Consider the following 20,795-nt stretch of genomic DNA (forward strand, 5'->3'; position numbering starts at 1 on the left):
GATGACAGCAAAGGAGGAGCTGGGCACGAACGGCGGCGGGTGCGGGCGGCATCTGGAAGACATGAGCATCCCCCTGGGCACCTTAGTGAGATGAATGACAGGTTAGATAAAACGTTTTTTACACTAAATGAGCCTACAGATTTAGCTTATAAGACCACATTAGGAATCACAAGAGCTCCATGCACATAACCATATTTTTGAATGTGGGGGTCAAAAACTGGTGACAGAATCCCTTTAAAAATAAAAAAAATAAAAAAAGCACACATGAAATAAACTTTAATTTCCAAACATCCCATCACCCTGATCATAATTTGGGCTGCGCTGCTCATAGTACACTCCATGAATCACTCGTGCTTGCGATCGGGTTGCTTAGTAACTGGCCTCGCCCTATTCCATGCTCCTGTGTCAATATTTGTCTCCCTCCGTCTCTTTTGGCTATCTCAATAAAGTTATTGAAACCTGCCTCTTCCAACATGGCGGCTCCCATTGCGCCCTTGGTTTCTTGGCGCTATCTATTGACAGTTTGCCGAAGTTGGCGAAGCTTGCACTGTAGTGCCCAGTGTGCTCAGCTGGCACGTCGTCCGGTGCCCAGTCTATGGAGGACTGCGGCGGGTGAGTGGCTTCTACAGCAGTTCTTATATTAGACAGTTAAACTAGCAGGTTGAAAACAATGAATGAGGGCAGGGAAAATGAAATCCAGAAAGTCTGTCTTCTTGGATCGCACGATTTCAGTTCCATTCCGATGGTCGGATCATAACGCCTTGCATGCAGCAGACTGGCACCGGACTGCTCCTGCACTATGTAAATAAAGCTTGTTGAAATGAGCAGAGGCTGCGCATAAACCAGTATATGCCCAAGAATATGTCGCCGTTGCCCACAGCAACCAATTGGATTACAAATTAAATGTTTTCAGAGCAGTATTTAAAGTGACGGCAGTGGTCAGATCGGTTGCTAATGGCAACACTGGCACTTCTTGTTTTTATACAGGGCAGATCCGTGGGCATACAATGCTCAAAAATTAAAGGGCACTTGGCAGGTCCGTGCACCCCTTTATGCCCACATCACCCACTTTTTGTAAAAGTTGCAAAGGGTTTGGAGAAGGGAGGAAAATAACAGATTTTGGTGCCAGAATACTGGCCAAGAACAATGACCCCCCCCCCTCATGTCTCTGCTTGCTGTCAGTAACTGGGTCATTTGCAGTTAAGGGCTCATGCACACGACCATATGTATTTTGCGGTCCACAAAATACGGATGACGAATGTGTGCATTCCGTATTTTGCAGAACGGAACAGCTGGCCCCTAATAGAACAGTACTATCCTTGTCCGTAATGCGGACAATAATAGGACAGGTTCTATTTTTTTTTGCAGAACTGACATACGGCAACGAGATGCATATGGAGTGACTTTTTTTTTTTTTGCGGACCCATTGAAATGAATGGTTCCGCATACGGTCCACCAGAAAAACGGAATGGACACTGAAAGGAAGAGCCCTAAGGGCTCAGGCACACAAACAGAATTTCTTTCCGTGCCCGTTCCGTCTTTTTTTTTTTTGCGGACCGTATACGGAAGCAATTTCATTTCAATTAATTTCAATGTGTCCGCAAATAAAAACGGTAGGTTCTCCGTGTGCATTCCGTTTCCGTATGTCCTGTATTTCCATTCCGCAAAAAAATAGAACATGTCCTATTATTGTCCGCATTACGGACAAGGATAGGACTGTTCTATTGGGGGCCAGCTGTTGTGTACCACAAAATACAGAATGCACACGGACGTAATCAGTATTTTCTGCAACCGCTAAATACCCCCTCCCCCCCCCCCCCATAAAGCTCTGCAGCGAAAATGACATTAGAGGGGGGCACATATTTCTTATCCTAGACATTGGGGGAATATCTGGGACCCCTGAAGTGAGCGGAGAGTAGCTGCGCATGCACAGCTGCCCTCCATTCATTGCTATTTTTTTTTAAACTCCCATAGAAATGACTGGAGAGCACGCTGTGCCCTTTTTCACTTTCAGGATCCCGTTCTGGAGATAGTTGCGGGTCTCAGAGGTGGGATCAAAGTCCTAGATGACATAACACCTTTAACCCTTTCAGGACACGGCTGAATTTTATTTGTTTATTTTTTCATTTTTATTATTTCCTTCCAAGAGCTATAACTCTTTTCGTTTTCTGTTCACATAGCCGTAAAAGGCATGTTTTTTGCAGGACAATTTTTATTTCTTAATGGAACTATTGGAAAACAAGAAAAAAAATTCTTTGTGCGTTGAAAAATAGCAGTTTCATTTTTGTTGTTCACTGTGCGCTAAAATTGACACGATGACTTTATTCTGTGGGTCAGTACTATTACGTAAATACCAAATATATATTTATTATGTCTTACAAATAACGTTTTTAAACAGTCTCACCATAGTCAAGTGCTACGTTGGAACCGAACCAGAGTTCGGGAAATGTTTTTTTACAGTAGAAATTGATTTATGAAGTTATTATGCAAAGTCTTGCGAGACTTCGCGAAGTGATGACTTCAGCTCATCGGAGCCAATACATCCTAATACTGTACGGAGCGCTCGCTCTGTACAGTATTCAAACAAAGTATTATGCGAATCGACTTTGGATGTTTCATCCGAAGTCGATTCGCTCATCCCTGGCAGCTATTATTATATTTAAACATTTTTATAGCTTATTTTTATTTTATTTTTTTCTATGTTAAATTAGGAAAGGGGTAATTTAGATTATTATTATATTTTATTTTTTTCCCCCCCACTGTAATCTTTAGTCCCCATAGACCGCAATAGAATACTGTTCGGTCTATGGGATACTGTACAAGGCATGGCTTTTCAGGCAGCTAGTCATGACATCCCTGGGAATTTTCCGAAGGCCCCAGGCTGTCATGGCAACCAATCAAAGCCTGACGATTTAGCCATGGGGGCTCCAATCAGAAGGCAGAGGGAAGCCCAGGGATCTATTGACTGTGGCATCTGGTAGGGTTTAATTGACTGAGATCAGCATCATCCCCGATTCCAGTCATTGTGGCCAAGTGAGCCTGCCCTGGACTCTTTACATGGCATCACAACATAACTGTATGTTGTGGTGAGTGTAAAGATTAATCTAAAAAAAATGAAGCCATGCAAAAAAACACCTAAAACACATCATAAGGGTAAAAACATCCCCGAAAGGCTACAAAAATGCTGCTCAATTCGGGTATTTTTTATAAAAAAAAATTCTTGGCCAAAAACCCCCACCAAAGACAAAACTGCAAGAAGGAACCCTGATTGTAAATGAGTAGTATTCTCAATGCTGTTGGCCTTTCTGCCTTGTATATGTGGCGTGAGGCTAATTCACATGTACTGCTTGTTACGGGACAGTTCTGGTATGAACACTCATTGCCCTTTGGAAATATTCCCAGAGATCAGCTGCCACATGGACAAATGCAATGGTGTCGGATGATTGCATGTTATATGCAGGCATAAGTCATCATTTGGCGTCAGCACTTCTCATGTAAACAGGGAATGTGCTAGCAACAATATGCAAACTGTATGGGACAAACAATAATCCCAGCTATCACATTGTGGTTATTACTCCATTTAAAGGAAAATGACCTATTGTTTGAGGCACATTTTTATTTTTAACATTTTAAAATCATTTTTGGTGATTAAATCTTTCATTTTCAACTTGCTCGACAAAGATGTGGGGCTTAGCAGGAAAGGGGTCAGATCTTAAGATGTGACATTTTGTGCCAAATTTGGGCCATAATTCTAGTTTAAAATTCAGTTTCAAAGTAAGCAAATCAGTGACTCCATATTCCTGTACCACATTTATCATCAAGCCTGACCCCTGTGATAAATCTGGTGCAGGTCTAAACTTACCATCTAGGGATCGATCGATATAGATACCGATAATCTGTGAACTTTCAGGCTGATAATTTATATTGATATTCTGTGCATTTTCATTTTTGAAAAAACAAACATTTCCTACACAGATTTCCTGAAAATGAACATGTTTATTGTTAACGTGTAGCTTTTTTCATTTTTTTTGTAAAGCTTTCTTTTTAATTTATACTTAACTTTTAGCCCCCTTAGGGGCTAGAACCTTTGTCCTATTCACCGTGATAGATCTCTATCAGGGTGAATAGGACCTCACACTCTCCTTTCTGCCCTGTGCATAGTACACACAGCAGCAGGGAGCTGACTATGGCAGCCAGGACTTCAGTAGCGTCCTGGCTGCCATGGTAACCGATTGGAGCCCCAGGATCCGGGGCTCCGATCAGAAGCTGCCACTGCACCACCACTGAGGAGGAGGGGACCCTGTGGCCACTGCCACCAATGATTAATACTGGGGGTCCTGGGTGGGGGGGCGCACTGTGCCACTAATGTTTTTAATACTGGGGTGGGGCGCACTGCACCACCAATGAAGATAACTCGCCCATTAATTCATATACAGGAGGCGGAAGCTGGCTGCAGAATCATATAGCCGCACCCGACCTCTATGAGCGGTAGCTGCGATCCAAAGCAGTTAACCCCTCAGGTGCGGCAAGGGTTAACTTACTTGTCATAGAGGTCGGGTACGGCTATGTGATTCTGCAGCCAGCTCCCGCCTCCTGTTGAATTTGAATAAATGAGTGAGTTAACATCATTGGTAGCGCAGTGGCCACAGCCACTTCCCTCCTCTTCTCTTCTCTCATTAGTGGCAGCTGCACAGGGGGAAGGGAGGGACTGCTTTCTTCTCCCCTGTGCGGCTGAGGGAACACGGATCGCGCTGAGAGCAGCGCGATCCTTGTTCCTGATTAGTTATCGGCAAAATAGATGCCGATACAGATAACTTTGAAAATCCTGAATATTGGCCGATAATATCGGTAAAACCCTATTACCATCTATAGGATTAGTAAATTTGGGCTATGGTATCATTTATGCAAGGCCAGCTTCACATCTGCACTCGTATTTCCATTTTTATGGTCAATTAAAAATCTAAATTAAAGGGCTTCCGTCACCCCATTAAACGCATTTTTTTTTGTCTACTTATAATCCCTATCCTGCCATATTGCCATACATTATGTTATTAATAATCGTTCAGTAGATTTAGCCAAAAACTTACTTTTATGATATGCTAATTACCTTTCTACCAGCAAGTAGGGCGTCTAGTAGGGCATATCATAAAAGTATGTTTTTGGCTAAATCTACTGAACGAAAATTATTAATAACATAATGTATGGCAATATGGCAGGATAGGGATTATAAGTAGACAAAAGAAAAATGCATTTAGTGGGGTGACAGAAGCCCTTTAAAAACAGTACTGGTTACATAATGGACACCTTTTTTTATTATAATGGTGTCTAATACTTTACTGGAAAAATGTGCCTAATAGAAGTCATCATGGTTATTTTTTTTATATGCTTGTTTGGTGTGTTTTGTTTTTTTAACGAAGAAATGCCAACTGTATATATCAATTGTGTGTGTATGTAGGAATTCTGAAAAGTGGTATATGCATTTTTTTTCAGTTGCGGTGCATGGCAGTCAATACTAGTGTCTTTGTCATGGGATAATCCATGTTATCCACTTCATATTCTAATAGAGCAGATGGTTGGGATGTCTGTAGCCTTTAACACTCGGTCTCTCATGAAAGTATGAACATGATTTGTTAAAAATCTTCAGTAATATTTGTCACTTTTTTTTCCTTTCAGCATCTATTAGTCAATTAGCAGAGTCTTCTGTCTCCAGCTATGAAATCAACTCAAATTCCCAAGTGTTGAAAGAGTGTACCGGGCCTCTTCAACATTATGACCTTCTGGTGAAGGAGTGTGTACTAAGAAAAGATGAACACCAAAGAAGAGTCATGCAGCACTTGCAGAGTCTTCACGAGGCCCTCCGTGGGTACACAAAGGAATCCAAAGGCATACTGTCAAAGGTCAGACATGCAAACAAGTTTCTAGATGTATATTTGTGTGTGTGTGTATATATATATATATATATATATATATATACACACAGTGCCTTGCAAAAGTATTCACCCCCTTGACTTTTTCCATATTTTGTTACATTACAGCCTTAAAGGAAACCTGTCATCGGGATTTTGTGTATAGAGCTGAGGACATGGTTGCTAGATGGCCGCTAGCACATCTGCAATACCTAGCCCCCATAGCTTTGTGTGCTTTTATTGTGTAAAAAAAAAACGATTTGATACATATGCAAATTAACCTGAGATGAGTCAGGGACAGGACTCATCTCAGGTTAATTTGCATATGTATCAAATCGTTTTTTTTTACACAATAAAAGCACACAGAGCTATGGGGACTGGGTATTGCGGATGTGCTAGCGGCTATCTAGCAACCCATGTCCTCAGCTCTATACACAAAATCCTGGTGACAGGTTCCCTTTAAGTTCAATGTTTTGTTAATCTGAATTGTATGTGAGGGATTAGAAAACAATAGTCTAAATTGGTGAAGTGAAATGAGAAAAATATATAAATAAAACTACTGTTTAAAAATAGAAAACAGAAAATTGGCATGTGCCTATGTATTCACCCCTTTGTTAGAAAGCCCATAACAAGCTCCGGTGCAACCAGTTACCTTCAGAATTCACGTAATTGGTGAAATGATGTCCACCTGCCTGCAATCTAATTGTCATATGATCTGTCATTACATATACACACCTTTTTTGAAAGGCCTCAGAGGCTGCAACACCTAAGCAAGAGGCATCACTAACCAAACACTGCCACGAAGACCAAGGAACTCTCCAAACAAGTAAGGGACAATGTTGTTGAGAAGTACAAGTCAGGGTTAAGTTTAAAAAAAATATCCAAATCTTTGATGATCCCCAGGAACACCATCAACTGTATCAGAACCAAATGGAAAGAACATGGCACAACAGCAAACCTGCCAAGAGACGGCTGCCCACCAAAACTCACAGACCGGGCAAGGAGGGCATTAATCAGAGGCAGCACAGAGCCCTAAGGTAACCCTGGAGGAGCTGCAGAGTTCCACAGCAGAGACTTGAGTTATCTGTACATAGGACGACAATAAGTCGTACGCTCCATAGAGTTGGGCTTTATGGCAGAGTGGCCAGAAGAAAGCCATTACTTTCAGCTAAAAAGAAAAGGGCATGTTGTGAGTTTGTGAAAGGCATGTGGGAGACTCCCAAAATGTATGGAGGAAGGTGCTCTGGTCTGATGAGACTAAAATTGAACTTTTCGGCCATCAAAGAAAACGCTATGTCTGGTGCAAACCCAACACATCACATCACCCAAAGAACATCATCAAGCAGCCTGGACTGGGAAACTGGTCAAAGTTGAGGGAAAGATGGATGGTGCTAAATACAGGGATATTCTTGAACAAAACCTGTACCACTCTGTGCGTGATTTGAGGCTAAGATGGAGGTTCACCTTCCATCAGGACAATGACCCCAAACACACTGCTGAAGCAACACTTGAGTGGTTTAAGGGGAAACATGTAAATGTGTTGGAATGGCCTAGTCAAACCCCAGATCTCAATCCAATAGAAAATCTGTGGTTAGACTTAAAAATTGCTGTTCACAAGCGCAAACCATCCAACTTGAAGGAGCTGGAGCAGTTTTGCAACGAGAAATGGGCAAAAATCCCAGTGGTAAGATGTGGCATACTCAGAGACTTATCCAAAGCGACTTGCAGCTGTGATTGCTGCAAAAGGTGGCTCTACATAGGGGGGTGAATAGTTATGCACATTGACTTTTTCTGTTATTTTGTCCTGTTTGTTGTCTGCTTCATAATAAATAAATAAAAAAAATACATCTTCAAAGTTGTGGGCATGTTCTGTAAATTAAATGATGCAAATCCTCAAACAATCCATGTTAATTCCAGGTTGTGGGGTACCAAAAGACGAAAAAAGTCAAGGGGGTGAATACTTTTGCAAGGCATTGTGTGTGTGTGTGTGTGTGTGTGTGTGTGTGTGTGTATATATATATATATATATATATATATATATATATATATATATATATAGTACAGACCAAAAGTTTGGACACACCTTCTCATTCAAAGAGTTTTCTTTATTTTCATGACTATGAAAATTGTAGATTCACACAGTAGGCATCAAAACTATGAATTAACACATGTGGAATTATGTACATAACAAAAAAGTGTGAAACAACTGAAAATATGTCATATTCTAGGTTCTTCAAAGTAGCCACCTTTTGCTTTGATTACTGCTTTGCGCACTCTTGGCATTCTCTTGATGAGCTTCAAGAGGTAGTCACCTGAAATGGTCTTCCAACAGTCTTGAAGGAGTTCCCAGAGATGCTTAGCACTTGTTGGCCCTTTTGCCTTCCTTCACTCTGCGGTCCAGCTCACCCCAAACCATCGGGATTGGGTTCAGGTCTGGTGACTGTGGAGGCCAGGTCATCTGGCGCAGCACCCCATTACTCTCCTTCATGGTCAAATAGCCCTTGCACAGCCTGGAGGTGTGTTTGGGGTCATTGTCCTGTTGAAAAATAAATGATGGTCCAACTAAACGCAAACCGGATGGAATAGCATGCCGCTGCAAGATGCTGTGGTAGCCATGCTGGTTCAGTATGCCTTTAATTTGGAATATATCCCCAACAGTGTCACCAGCAAAGCACCCCCACACCATCCCATGCTTCACGGTGGGAACCAGGCATGTAGAGTCCATCCGTTCACCTTTTCTGCTTCGCACAAAGACACGGTGGTTGGAACCATAGATCTAAAATGTGGACTCATCAGACCAAAGCACAGATTTCCACTGGTCTAATGTCCATTCCTTGTGTTCTTTAGCCCAAACAAGTCTCTTCTGCTTGTTGCCTGTCCTTAGCAGTGGTTTCCTAGCAGATATTCTACCATGAAGGCCTGATTCACACAGTCTCCTCTTAACAGTTGTTCTAGAGATGTGTCTGCTGCTAGAACTCTGTGTGGCATTGACCTGGTCTCTAATCTGAGCTGCTGTTAACCTGCGATTTCTCAGGCTGGTGACTCGGATGAACTTATCCTCCGCAGCAGAGGTGACTCTTGGTCTTCCTTTCCTGGAGCGGTCCGCATGTGAGCCAGTTTCTTTGTAGCGCTTGATGGATTTTGTGACTGCACTTGGGGACACTTTCAAAGTTTTCCCAATTTTTCGGACTGACTGACCTTCATTTCTTAAAGTAATGATGGCCACTCGTTTTTCTTTACTTAGCTGCTTTTTTCTTGCCATAATACAAATTCTAACAGTCTATTCAGTCGGACTATCATCTGTGTATCCACCTGACTTTTCCACAACGCAACTGATGGTCCCAACCCCATTTATAAGGCAAGAAATCCCACTTATTACACCTGACAGGGCACACCTGTGAAGTGAAAACCATTTCAGTCGACTACCTCTTGAAGCTCATCAAGAGAATGCCAAGAGTGTGCAAAGCAGTAATCCAAGCAAAAGGTGGCTACTTTGAAGAACCTAGAATATGACATATTTTCAGTTATGTACATAATAAAACAGTTCAGTTTATGTACATAATTAAACATGTGTTAATTCATAGTTTTGATGCCTTCAGTGTGAATCTACAATTTTTATAGTCATGAAAATAAAGAAAACTCTTTGAATGAGAAGGTGTCCAAACTTTTGGTCTGTACTGTGTATGTATGTATGTATGTGTGTGTGTATATGTATGTGTGTGTGTATATATATATATATATATATATATATATATATATATATATATACACACACTATGAGGGACATTTGTCAACCTATTTATGCCACTATAAGTCACAAACTATGGTGCAGCAATTTGTGACTTTTTAAGCTTCTTGCCACTTTTCTCAAGTGGCAAGAAAAGGGAGCAAGACTTGGCAGGAGGGGTGGAGTTTTGCATGGCCCGCTGGATTTACTATAACTTGTGCTAGAAACTGGCGTCAGTTATAGCTGAAGTATACACCAGCCCTGGAGATGGAAACGCCAGTCTTGATAAACGTCCGTAAATGTTAATTTTTTTTTATTTTATTTTTTTATATCTATTATTTGTAGTCTAATGTAAATGTGCCATAGGAGCCAAAATATACAATGTATACTTAACACTTTACACAGGGAACCATAAGTTGTTAGGCTGAGTTCACATCACCGTTCAGCCTTTCCGTTCTCATGCTCCGTCTAGGAGCAGGAGAACTGAAATGACGGATTCGGCACATAACTGAGTTGAGCGGCGCCTACAGACCCCACGTTTTTCTTTTTTTTTTTTTTCTTAGCTTTGCCATATTCTGATAAGTTTTTATAGTTACATCTAGAGATGAGCGAATCGACTTTGGATGCTTCATCCGAAGTCTATTTACATAAAACTTTGTTGTAATACTGTATGGAGTTATTACTTTCCGAAATCTCACGAGGCTTTGTGTAATAACTTAGTGAATTATTACTGTAAAAAACCTTGATACCGAACTCTGGTTTGGTTCCAAGTGGTACCTTGGAACCGAACCCGAATTCGGTATCAAGGTTTTTAACAGCAATAATTAATTCACAAAGTTGTTACACAAAGTCTCTCTCGCAAAGTAATACCTTCGGCTCATTCTAATCTGTACGGACCTTCCGCTCTATAAAGTATAACAACAAAGTTTTATGCAAATCAACTTCCGATGAAGCATCCGAAGTCAATTCGCTCATCCCTAGTTACATCTATGGCGCTGTGTGGGGGGTCATTTTTTTGCAGGCCAATTTGAAGTTTTTATTGATGCCATTTTCAGATGTGTATGAATTTTTTTGGGGATATGAAGCAACGATTTTTTTTTTCCCATTACACCATTTGAGATAAATACTTTCATATTTCAATACAGCAGGCATTTTGAGATGCAGCAATACCAATGATCTTTATTTTTATTATATTTTTTTTATTTTTAAAATAAAAAGGAGGGTGCTTTGATATTTTTTTTAAAAACTCAATTTTTTTCACGTTTATTTTTGGTCCCCCTAGGGGACTTTAACGTGATCGTCTGATCGCTTCTCCCTTAGACTGCAATGATTTATCATTGCAGTCTATTGGAGAATCAGAAAGTTCCTATCGAGCCTTGTCTGTGGCAGGGTTTGATAGAAACCTCATTAAGGCAAGCAGTGGTGCCTTCAGATGGCCCAGGGCTGCCTTACAAACCAAACGGGGCCTTCAATCTCATTGTGAGGGATCCATTCGGTCACCAGGAGCATAGCGCTCTCAGTAATTGACAGCTCAGGTGGAGTGGTGACAGTGGAGCATGACATCTGAGGGGTTAAAAACTTGTGATAGCGGACTCTGCCACTAGGTGTCTGCTATGTAAAACACCAGGCACTTGGCAGCTATGGTGCCCACTCAGCTTCAGAAAATATGCCATTTTTAAAGGTGTTGTGTCACTTCAGCATGTGGCATTTATCATGTAGAGAAAATTAATGCAAGGCACTTACTAATGTATTGCTATTGTCCATATTGCTTCTATCTCTGGCCTCTTAATTATTTCATCACATTATACATTGCTCGTTTCCATGGTTACGACCACCCTGTAATCCAGCAGCGGTGGTTGTGCTTGTACACTATAGGAAGAAAGTGCTGGCCTCTCTGGTGGCCCAGACTGCAGGAGCGCACATAGGCCGGTGCTTTTTTTCTATAGTGTGCAAGCACGACCACTGCTGCTGGATTACAGGATGGTTGTAACAATGGAAACTAGCAGTGTATAATGTGATGAAAAATCAGCCAGTGATGGAAGCAATATGGACAATAACAGTACATTAGTAAGTTGTTAGCATTTATTATGCATAGTAAGTTAATGCAATTTGCTGAAATGACAAAACCCCTTAACCCTTCGGCCCCCAGTGCCATACATAGACAGCACTGGGAGGGTCTTCAAACATGGCACCAGCCTATGCGTGCAGTGGGCGCCATAGCCGGCAGGTCTCTGCTGTTTCAAATAGCAGGGGCCCGCAGCTCATGTCAGCAACCGGCAATAATGCTGATCACAGGCATTTAAGCCTTTAGATGCCTTGGTCAAGAACGACCACGGCATCTAAAAGGTGAAAAGACTGACTCCCCATACGTCGATTAAGGAAGCTGTTCATTTTTTCTAATATGCTGAGTCTCTCTGAAGAGACCCAGCATATCAGAACTGTGGTTCCTATGTTGGCCATCAGGTGGCAGGCCAACATAGGATAACAGCTTATACTGTAGTTCTATGGAAATACAGTATAAGCTGTAAGAAATCTGAATACTGCATATTGTAGCCTCCTAGAGGGGCTACAAAAAAAATAAAAAAATGTTAAAAAAAATAACATAAAATGTAAATTTTTAGAAGTTGAAATCATCCACCTTTCCCTAGAATAAAAAATAAATACATAAAAAATAAATATAAACATCATGGGCATCGCCCATACTATTAAAATATAAAAATATTTATCCCATACGGCGAATGGCATAACGGAAAAAATATCAAAATTGCCGATTTTAATAAAATGTGATCAAAAAGGTCACACACACTCTAAAATGGTATCAATAAAAACTACAGGTCGTCTCACAAAAAATTATCCCCTACACAGCTCAGTAGACATCACTATAAAAAAGTTACCAGGGTCAGAATATGGCAGTGTAAAAATAAAATAAAAATGTATATATTTTTTTCAGTATTAAAATGCAAGAAAAACTATACATATGTGGTATTGGTGCTGACCTGGAGAATGAAGAGCACAACTCAGTTTTACCGCATAGTGAACGTCGTAAACAAAAACTGTGGCGGAATAGATTTTTTTTAAAAAAAAATTCTAATTCCACCCCATTTGGATTTTATTTTATTTTTTTAACTTCCTATGCAATAATAAATGGTGGCATTAGAAAGTTTAACTTGTCCTGCAAAAAACAAGCCCTTATACGGCTATGTGAATGCAAAAATAAAAAAGTTATGACAGGAAAGAAAATTTAAACCGCAAAAGCGAAAAAAAGACTCCGGTGTCCAAGGGGTTATAAAGATCTGGCGGATGTCTGGAACGGGTTGATAACAAATAGGAGATCTGGTTAGCAATCTGGCTTGTAGCGGGGCATGACTTCAGTTGTTACATAGGACGCGTTTTTACTATAGTTGACAAATGCTCTGGACAGGCAGAAACGCCTCCTATGTAATAAAAGCATATTGGAGAAATCGAGTGCCGGGATCATCTGTTTTCTAAAAAGACCAGGAAAGGATGATGGCTGAAATCAGTGGGCTTGTTACTACTTCATCCTGCTCTCAGAGAGGGTAGCATGGCCTATGTAAGGTTAGCTTTCAGTGTGAGCAAACTGCACTACACGTTCCAGCAGCCCTGTGCCAGTCAATATTGTAGGCTTGTATCTGTTGTCGGGTGAATTTGTCATGAAGCACCCAAGTTAATCATACACTGGGTATCGCCCTGACCTGGGAGTCTGCACAGTCAGACATATGAAGAAGCGGAGCAGGCGTATATTGGGCATGCTCAGGATGCTTCCTCCTGCATGTGCGCACTACAATGAAGGACCGGATCGAGCGGTGCGGAATGAAAGGGTGGATGAAGCTATGGCACCAACTATATGACGTCATTTGAAGGTGCCGCAAACAACAAAGCCAAAATGTTAAGAAATTGTCCATCCCCTTTAAAGGTGTTTTCCAGGCTCCTGATATTAATGACCTATTCTCAGTACAGGTTATCAATTTTCAATCATTGGGGCATGACACCCAGTACCCCCTTAATTAGCTCTTCCCTGCATCCTCCAGTGCTGGAACTAGCACTGTAAATGGAACAGGAAGCACAGCTCCGTTCAAATTGTGGTGGCCGTGTTGGGTTACTGCAACTCAACTCCTATTCATTTCAATGGGAGGTCAGCGGCAGTAACCCAACACGGCCGCTACTCTTTGAACACCGCTTTGCTTCCTACCCCAGGCTGCAGGGAGCAGCTGATCAGTGGGGATGTGGGGTGTTGGACCCAATCAGATATTAATGACCTATCCTGATAGGTCATTAATATCAGAAGCCTGGAAACCCCCTTTAATTTATATATTCGTAAAATAGGGTCTTTTATACTGCTACAGTACTCCAACTTTTCATCCTAAAACCTCTATGGGAGTTTCTTTTTTTCAGTATTCACTCTGGGGGGAAAAAAAGTTACATTCAGTGAATTTTGATAGAATCACTGCAATTTACATTGCTTGGGCAGTTCAGTGCTTAATTCTTAAGAAAATGTTCTCAGACGATGAAGTGGTCTACTTTAACACAGAAGTGTTCCTTGTGGAAAGTGATATAATGCTAGGGCTTTTTAAGGAAATAATTATACAGCAAATTCTGGCTAGAATCGTTTGTCCCTGATTCTTTAAGGAGATAATGATGGATCCAAGAAAAGGAAATCATACATTTTAGAAAAAAAAAAATACTGGACTGTTAAAGAATAAAGTTACAAATGCAAGGTTTCTTCTACGTATAGGAATATAAATCAGTGCAGCACCATGATCCTGTTTACCAAGAATGATGGCCTGTCTCTGCTGAGTGGCAGGGGTCCAGCACCCCCACCCATGCTAATCAGCTGTTCAATGGCAGGATACATAATGGATGCCATGATGCCAATTTCTTTTTCAGCTAGGCTCCTAGAAATGGTCCAGGCAGAGACAGGGCTGTGTAATGAAGGTGCTACCTGTGTCTGGATGATGGACAATGAAACTGAGAGCTGCTTGTGCTTGTCGGCTAATCGAATGGTGGTCTGTTTGGGCTGACTGTAACCTGTTGACCTCATGTAACCATTGCTTCCAACACCTTCTAAGGGTACTTTCACACTAGCGTTTTTCTTTTTGGGCATAGAGTTCCGTCACAGGGGCTCAATACCGGAAAAGAACTGATCAGTTTTGTCCTTATGCATTCTGAATTGAGAGCAATCCGTTCAGGATTTCTTCAGTTCAGTCTTTTTGACTTTTCAGGACGGAGATAAAACCGGTGCATGCTGTGCTATTATCTCCGGCCCAAAAAACTGAACACTTGCCTGAATGTTGGATCTGTCATTTTTATTTTGTCATTTTTTTCGATAGGAATGTATTAGTGCCGGATTCAAAATACCGCAATGCCGGATCCGTTCTTCTGGTCTGCGCATGCGCAGACCTTTAAAAATGTGGAAAAAAAAACGACCACCGCCAGTCCACTCCCCACATGTGTGGACTGGTGGTGGTCGTGTGCGGTATACCAGTTTGGTTGGTCAGTATTTGCTAGGTGTCTATTATATTTTATTGTCTTTTTTTGCTACAGTCACCACTTGTGGTGTGTATTATCACCCACATGGTTAGGTGTGTGTTGTATATATGCGCATATGAATTTTTGAGCCATAGTGGTTTTTAGGGACCAATCATGACTATTGCACTTTTCAACATATACCGACAGCCCACCATCGGTCCTCTTGGTTTTTAATTTTTAAATGTATTATGGCCTGTGTTAATAGTTTTTTGTGGCTTGTGCTAATCATGTCTCTATGTGATTCTCAATAAAATTATGCTATTTTGTGATTATTTTAGTCTGATATGTGTTTTTGTACTTTATTGACCCACTATCTCTGGTTGGTTTTCATGATATAGTTAGGTGTGGGTCTTGAATTTTGGGCTATATATAAGTCTCTTCTACACATTCCCAATGTTGTGCATACTGGTCGACTCACTTGGGTATTAATACAGCTTTTTCTTAAACACTGCCCACAAGTGTTGGGTTTAGGTCTGGGGGCTGTGGGGGCCAATCCAGCACCTCCACTTCATTGTCATTGAACCATTTATTTGCCAATCTCTATGTATGCTTCTGGTCGTTGTCCTGCTGGAACACTGTCATCCTTTTCATACCTATAGTACTTGAGTGTACGAAGTAATTTGTCTTGTAGGATACTCGCATATAGCTCAGCATTAAGACCACCATTGATCCTGGGCAAGTATTCAACGCCTTTTAGTTATGAAACAACCCCATATCATCAGACTTCCTCCATTGGACTTGACAGTTAAATTTCTCAATCCATTAGCCCCCTTTTCCCTTGTTTCTTCCAGACCCATTATCAAAAATCAGTCTTGTGACTTTCATCTCATCGCTCCAAATTACCCGTTTACAATCTTCTACTGTCTACTGTTTGTACTTTTTTGCAAGCTTGAGCAGACGCTTCTTATGACAATATTGAAGTTTAGGCTTCTTCACCTTTTTTCGGGCCACCATTCCAGACTTTTGTAATGAGTGTTGCACTGTACTTGCATGGACGTCTGTGATCTCACTATTATGAAGCATACGAGCCGCCTCCACTGCTGTGTTTGTAGCGCCAGAACTGATAGACCTTGTGATGAGCCGACTTGTTGACTCCAATATTTTGCCTGGACGTCCACCTCTTGGTTTTGGAATTGATGGACAGACTTTATTTTGTATTCTTCCAACTGTCATAGCACTCACATGATGCAATTTTCTTGGCCGAGATGCCGCTATCGATGAGCTGGATGATTCTGTTTCTCTCTTCTTGGGAAATCTTTATGGCTACTCCTGGATTCAAACCAGTGACCTTTCACTTGGGAATCAACCTAATAACACACTGAGATATTAGAGAATGTGAAAACATGTTGTAATTTGTAGTATACAAGAAGAAAAAGATTGTTCCAACAATGCAGTTACATGACAAGAATCTGCATAACTTATCATATGCTAAATAGTTGCAAGTCCAATTTATGTATGAGATAGCCAAGATGATTGTCTATAAAATGATGGTAGTCTCATGGTCGAAGCTGTGGTGGATGGTGAGATATGGAGGCGGAAAGCCAAAAATGCAAACCTTTGTTACCCTTTTGCTTATCAGTGTATGGCCTCATGTACACGACCGTTGTGTGTTTTGCGGTCCGAAAAATTTGGGGATCCGCAAAACACGGATGGTGTCCGTGTGCGTGCCGCAGTTTGCAGAACGGCACAGACAGCCATTATTATAACTGCCTATTCTTGTCCGCAAAACGGACAAGAATAGGACAGGTTATATTTTTTTCTGGACCACGGAACGGCTCAACGGATGCGGACAGCACAAGAAGTGCTGTCCGCATCTTTTGCAGCCCCATTGAAGTGAATGGGTCCGCATCCAAGCCACAAATACTGCGGCTCGGATGCGGACCAAAACAACGGTCATGTGCATGAGATCTATGTCAGATTTTGTTCACTTATTTAAAAAGTGTTATCATCTTCTAAAGACTTTCCACAGGATGATTGATTTACTTTGCAAAGAACATTATTGTATTATTTTTAAAAAGTGACCTCAGATGTGAGATATTTTTCATCTTCATTAAGCAAAATTATGCACATGCATTTTTCTTCCTGTGATTTTGATCATGACTGGATATTTGCATGATGCTTAACTATAAATTCTGCCAATCTTCTATGAATAAGTAAAATATTTTATGATTGTTTGTGGCTTCTATTCCTGACCAAAGACAAATTATCTTTACTGGTGATATCCAAGAAATAATCAAATGCATATATTGTATGCCTAGTTTATCACCTCTAAGGCTTCGTTCACATCACAGTTGATTAGTTCCGTTGTTCTGCTTCATTATAGGAGAAGAACAATGAAAATAATACAAGCACTGGAAAAAGCCCTACCTCTCAGACCCCATCGACTATAATAGGATCCTTCAGGTTTCCCTTAGAAAATCTGACATTTTACTGGACAAAATAGCTAAGCCAGCTGCGCTATTTTGTCCCATACTTTTAACAGGATCTGCAACAGAGGCCCCTAATGGAGCTTCCGATGCATATGTCAATGAAGCGTTAGAGGGTTTGTTGCATCTTTTTGGCGTTTATGTAAAAAATCCCTATTGGGAATCTCCAGCGGGATCTGAACGGTGATGTTCTTACATTGGTGAGCTGCAGCTCACTCGGGCCTCTGGAAGATGAACTGCTTTTTTCCAATGCTGTGGATTGGAGACTGCTCAAAGCAATTCAATGCATGGGCTCGTGTATCTGCTGATTAACAGGTATTTTTAGAAAAGGACTGGCGACAGATTCCATTTAAAATCCTAAAGCTGGGATGGCCAACCTGAGGCTCTCCAGCTGTTGCAAAACTAACACTCCCAGCATGCCTACAGCTATCAGCCTACATCAGGGCATGGTGGGAGTTGTAGTTTTAGCTGGAGAGCCACAAGTTGGCCATCCCTGTCCTAGAGCAGGCATGCTCAACCTGCGGCCCTCCAGCTGTTGCAAAACTACAACTCCCAGCATGCCTGAACAGCCTACAGCTATCAGACTACAGCAGGGCATTGTGGGACTTGTAGTTTTACAACAGCTGGAGGGCCGCAGGTTGAGCATGCCTGTCCTAGAGGGTGATAAGAGCTGTGGAGGTCAGAATTTGTTGGAATTCAGCACATTAAAGAGGTTGGCCCACACCCAACATTAATCACCTATCATAATGTTTGGTGTCTCAGCTGTTGGACCCCACAGCATACCATGGATAGGTAAAAAAAAAATAGTTTCGGGCCAATTACTTTACTGGAACACTTATTTTACATTTCTTGCCATATAAGTTGATGCTCAAGTTTGGCGCCTGCTGGACTGGGGTTCAGAGTTTAAGGATTATTACATACTTCAGCCTTAAACCCTGAAAGGAGGTGTCCATTTTTCTTGTCAGTTTCCCAGGCCCAGTTCCCAGAAGAGTCACAGATTGCTGGTGGGTACACTACAGCAAAGTCAAGAACGTAACCAGGGCTTGCGGCTGGAGCCCCCTTTAAAAAATGTTGACAGGCTCGGCATAATCTCAGTGTGTTGGCTGCCCTTATTCTTATCCTTTCCTTGGATCTAATTTTGTCTTAAACTACAACTGAGAAATATATAAGGAACTCTCCTCTTTTTGTGTCTCAAGAGATGAGCCATTTCTGCCCTCCTCCTGACAAATCCTGTATTTGCCTGTAAGGTAACTAGCTGGAGCAGGAACCTCCCCCTCTGCCATTCTGCAGTAGGGCACCAAGGTTGTGATGCCCTGCCGCTTGGTTAAATGGGTTTTCCCGGAGCTTGATTTTGACAGAGCTGTGTGAGGGCATGTGTTTTGTGGGAAAAGCTTTAGCTTTCCCATTGTGGTGTACATATGACATTTTGGTCACTTTAGAGATGAGCGAGTTAATTTGTACTGATTGACTCACCCTTCCCTCTTGATTGACAGGACCAGACATCTTGCCTGACCCTGTCAGTCTTGCACCTGCAACGTTGCTCTGAGTAGCGACGCACAGGGGCTCTACTGCTTTTACCTGAGCAGCGCTAATTTTTCAATTAATGGAGCTGTGTTGAGTATTTGCCATGACATTGCTATCACTTTTGGGTACATACAAGATTTTGATAACTTTTTATTAATTTGCTTAGGAGGCAGGATGAATAAAATCAATAATTCTGACATTTTTAAGGCATTATGTGATGCACTGTTAGTCCTCCTGCCTGTCTGTATTTCTATAAGGCTTCCATACATAGCACTTCCGTAGGCCACTGGCATAGAACTGCCATAGCAACCCATCAGCGCCCGGTGTGTAGAAATGGGATGACGGATGGTTTCTAACTGCTCAGATGTCGTGGTCGCTATTGACTTGAAAATGGTGGTCTTTATTCAACAACTCCTTTAAAGCATAAAACTTTAGATCATGGAAAACCTACTTCTTTGTGTCTCAAGTTTTGACGAGTTCTACTAATTTCTTGCTTGAATATTCATTTAAACAAAACACTGTGAAAACTTACAGTAAACTTCACATTTCCTATTCCTGAGGTGTATACTGAAATATCATTTATCATAGCTGAAATATGTATTTAAGTGTGTTACTGTTTTGAGGCATTCTTAAATATGGTGTCCAGGAGAAAATTGTCCATGTGCTTGGTCTAAATGAATTGTAACCCAGTGTAGTATATCTTATAATCACAGAAACAAGAATAGTTTGAAAATCATAGTGTTTTTGGAACTAACACCTAAAAAAAGGCACAAAATTAGCAACACAATGTCTACAGCTGCAGCGTAAAGCAGATGTTGCACATTTAATGAAGGTCTGCTAAGCACTTATAATTTCACATCTGGCATATTGTAGCATGACAGATTATTTACTTTTTTTTTTTTTTATTGGATAAAGCATCTATATATACGGTGTACCTCCTTTTTCTACATTACAAACTGCTATCTTCTATTTTTATATGGTTAAAATATAACGTTATATGAAAGATGGCTGTTAGGCTAGTTACACAAATTAGTTATGTTACAAAAATGACTATTAAATTCATGTGATGGATGTCAGGACAAAAGCAACATGTATGACATGTGCACTACAGCGAAGTCCAGATCACTACTCCGTTATCAAACCTCATTGATGAAAGTCGTTAATGTTACATACATCATGGGGAAAGGTACTGTAGATAGAGTAAACTTAGACAGCGGTTCAGGCTGGATGATAAATTTTGTGCTGTTCTAGATACTTTTCTCTAACGTTATACCAACTTTTGGTTGGATTTATTTTTTCACACATTTTTCAGCCATTTTAGACCACACCCCTTTCATGTGAAGCCACATTTCTTTTCAGTTAAACCACACCTCTTTTTTGGACTAGGACCAGAAACTACCTCTAAACCGCCGATTTATGACTTTTTGGTGCAATTTGCTTGAAAATCTAGGTGCACTCATGTTAGGGTATATGAGAGGTGTAGAGGGAAGTTATAGAAGTGTGCCCAAAGTTTAATTGATTAATAAATTGATAATGGAATTGCTAAATACAATCGTGCCTTTGGGATTTTAAAAACTGAAACTCGGGAATTGAGAATATTTAATTCACATTAGATATACACATACAATTCTTGGCCATGCCCTCTAAATTGGGTTGCTATGGCGG

At 41.0% G+C, this 20,795-nt stretch overlaps 1 protein-coding gene across 1 annotated transcript in view; it reads left to right on the plus strand.

Moving 5' to 3' along the window:
* The first annotated feature begins 451 nt into the window (after positions 1-451).
* Positions 452-20,795, plus strand: part of AFG1L (AFG1 like ATPase) — a 138,605-nt gene continuing 118,261 nt past the window's right edge. Inside the window, exons 1-2 of the mRNA XM_044292093.1 lie at positions 452-612; positions 5,674-5,897. Of these exons, the coding sequence (XP_044148028.1) occupies positions 474-612; positions 5,674-5,897 (363 nt within the window). The 5' untranslated portion in view covers positions 452-473. The remainder of the gene's footprint in view (positions 613-5,673; positions 5,898-20,795) is intronic.

The sequence above is a fragment of the Bufo gargarizans genome, chromosome 4 (genome assembly GCF_014858855.1).
Source record: "Bufo gargarizans isolate SCDJY-AF-19 chromosome 4, ASM1485885v1, whole genome shotgun sequence".
In the NCBI taxonomy this organism is placed as follows: domain Eukaryota; kingdom Metazoa; phylum Chordata; class Amphibia; order Anura; family Bufonidae; genus Bufo; species Bufo gargarizans.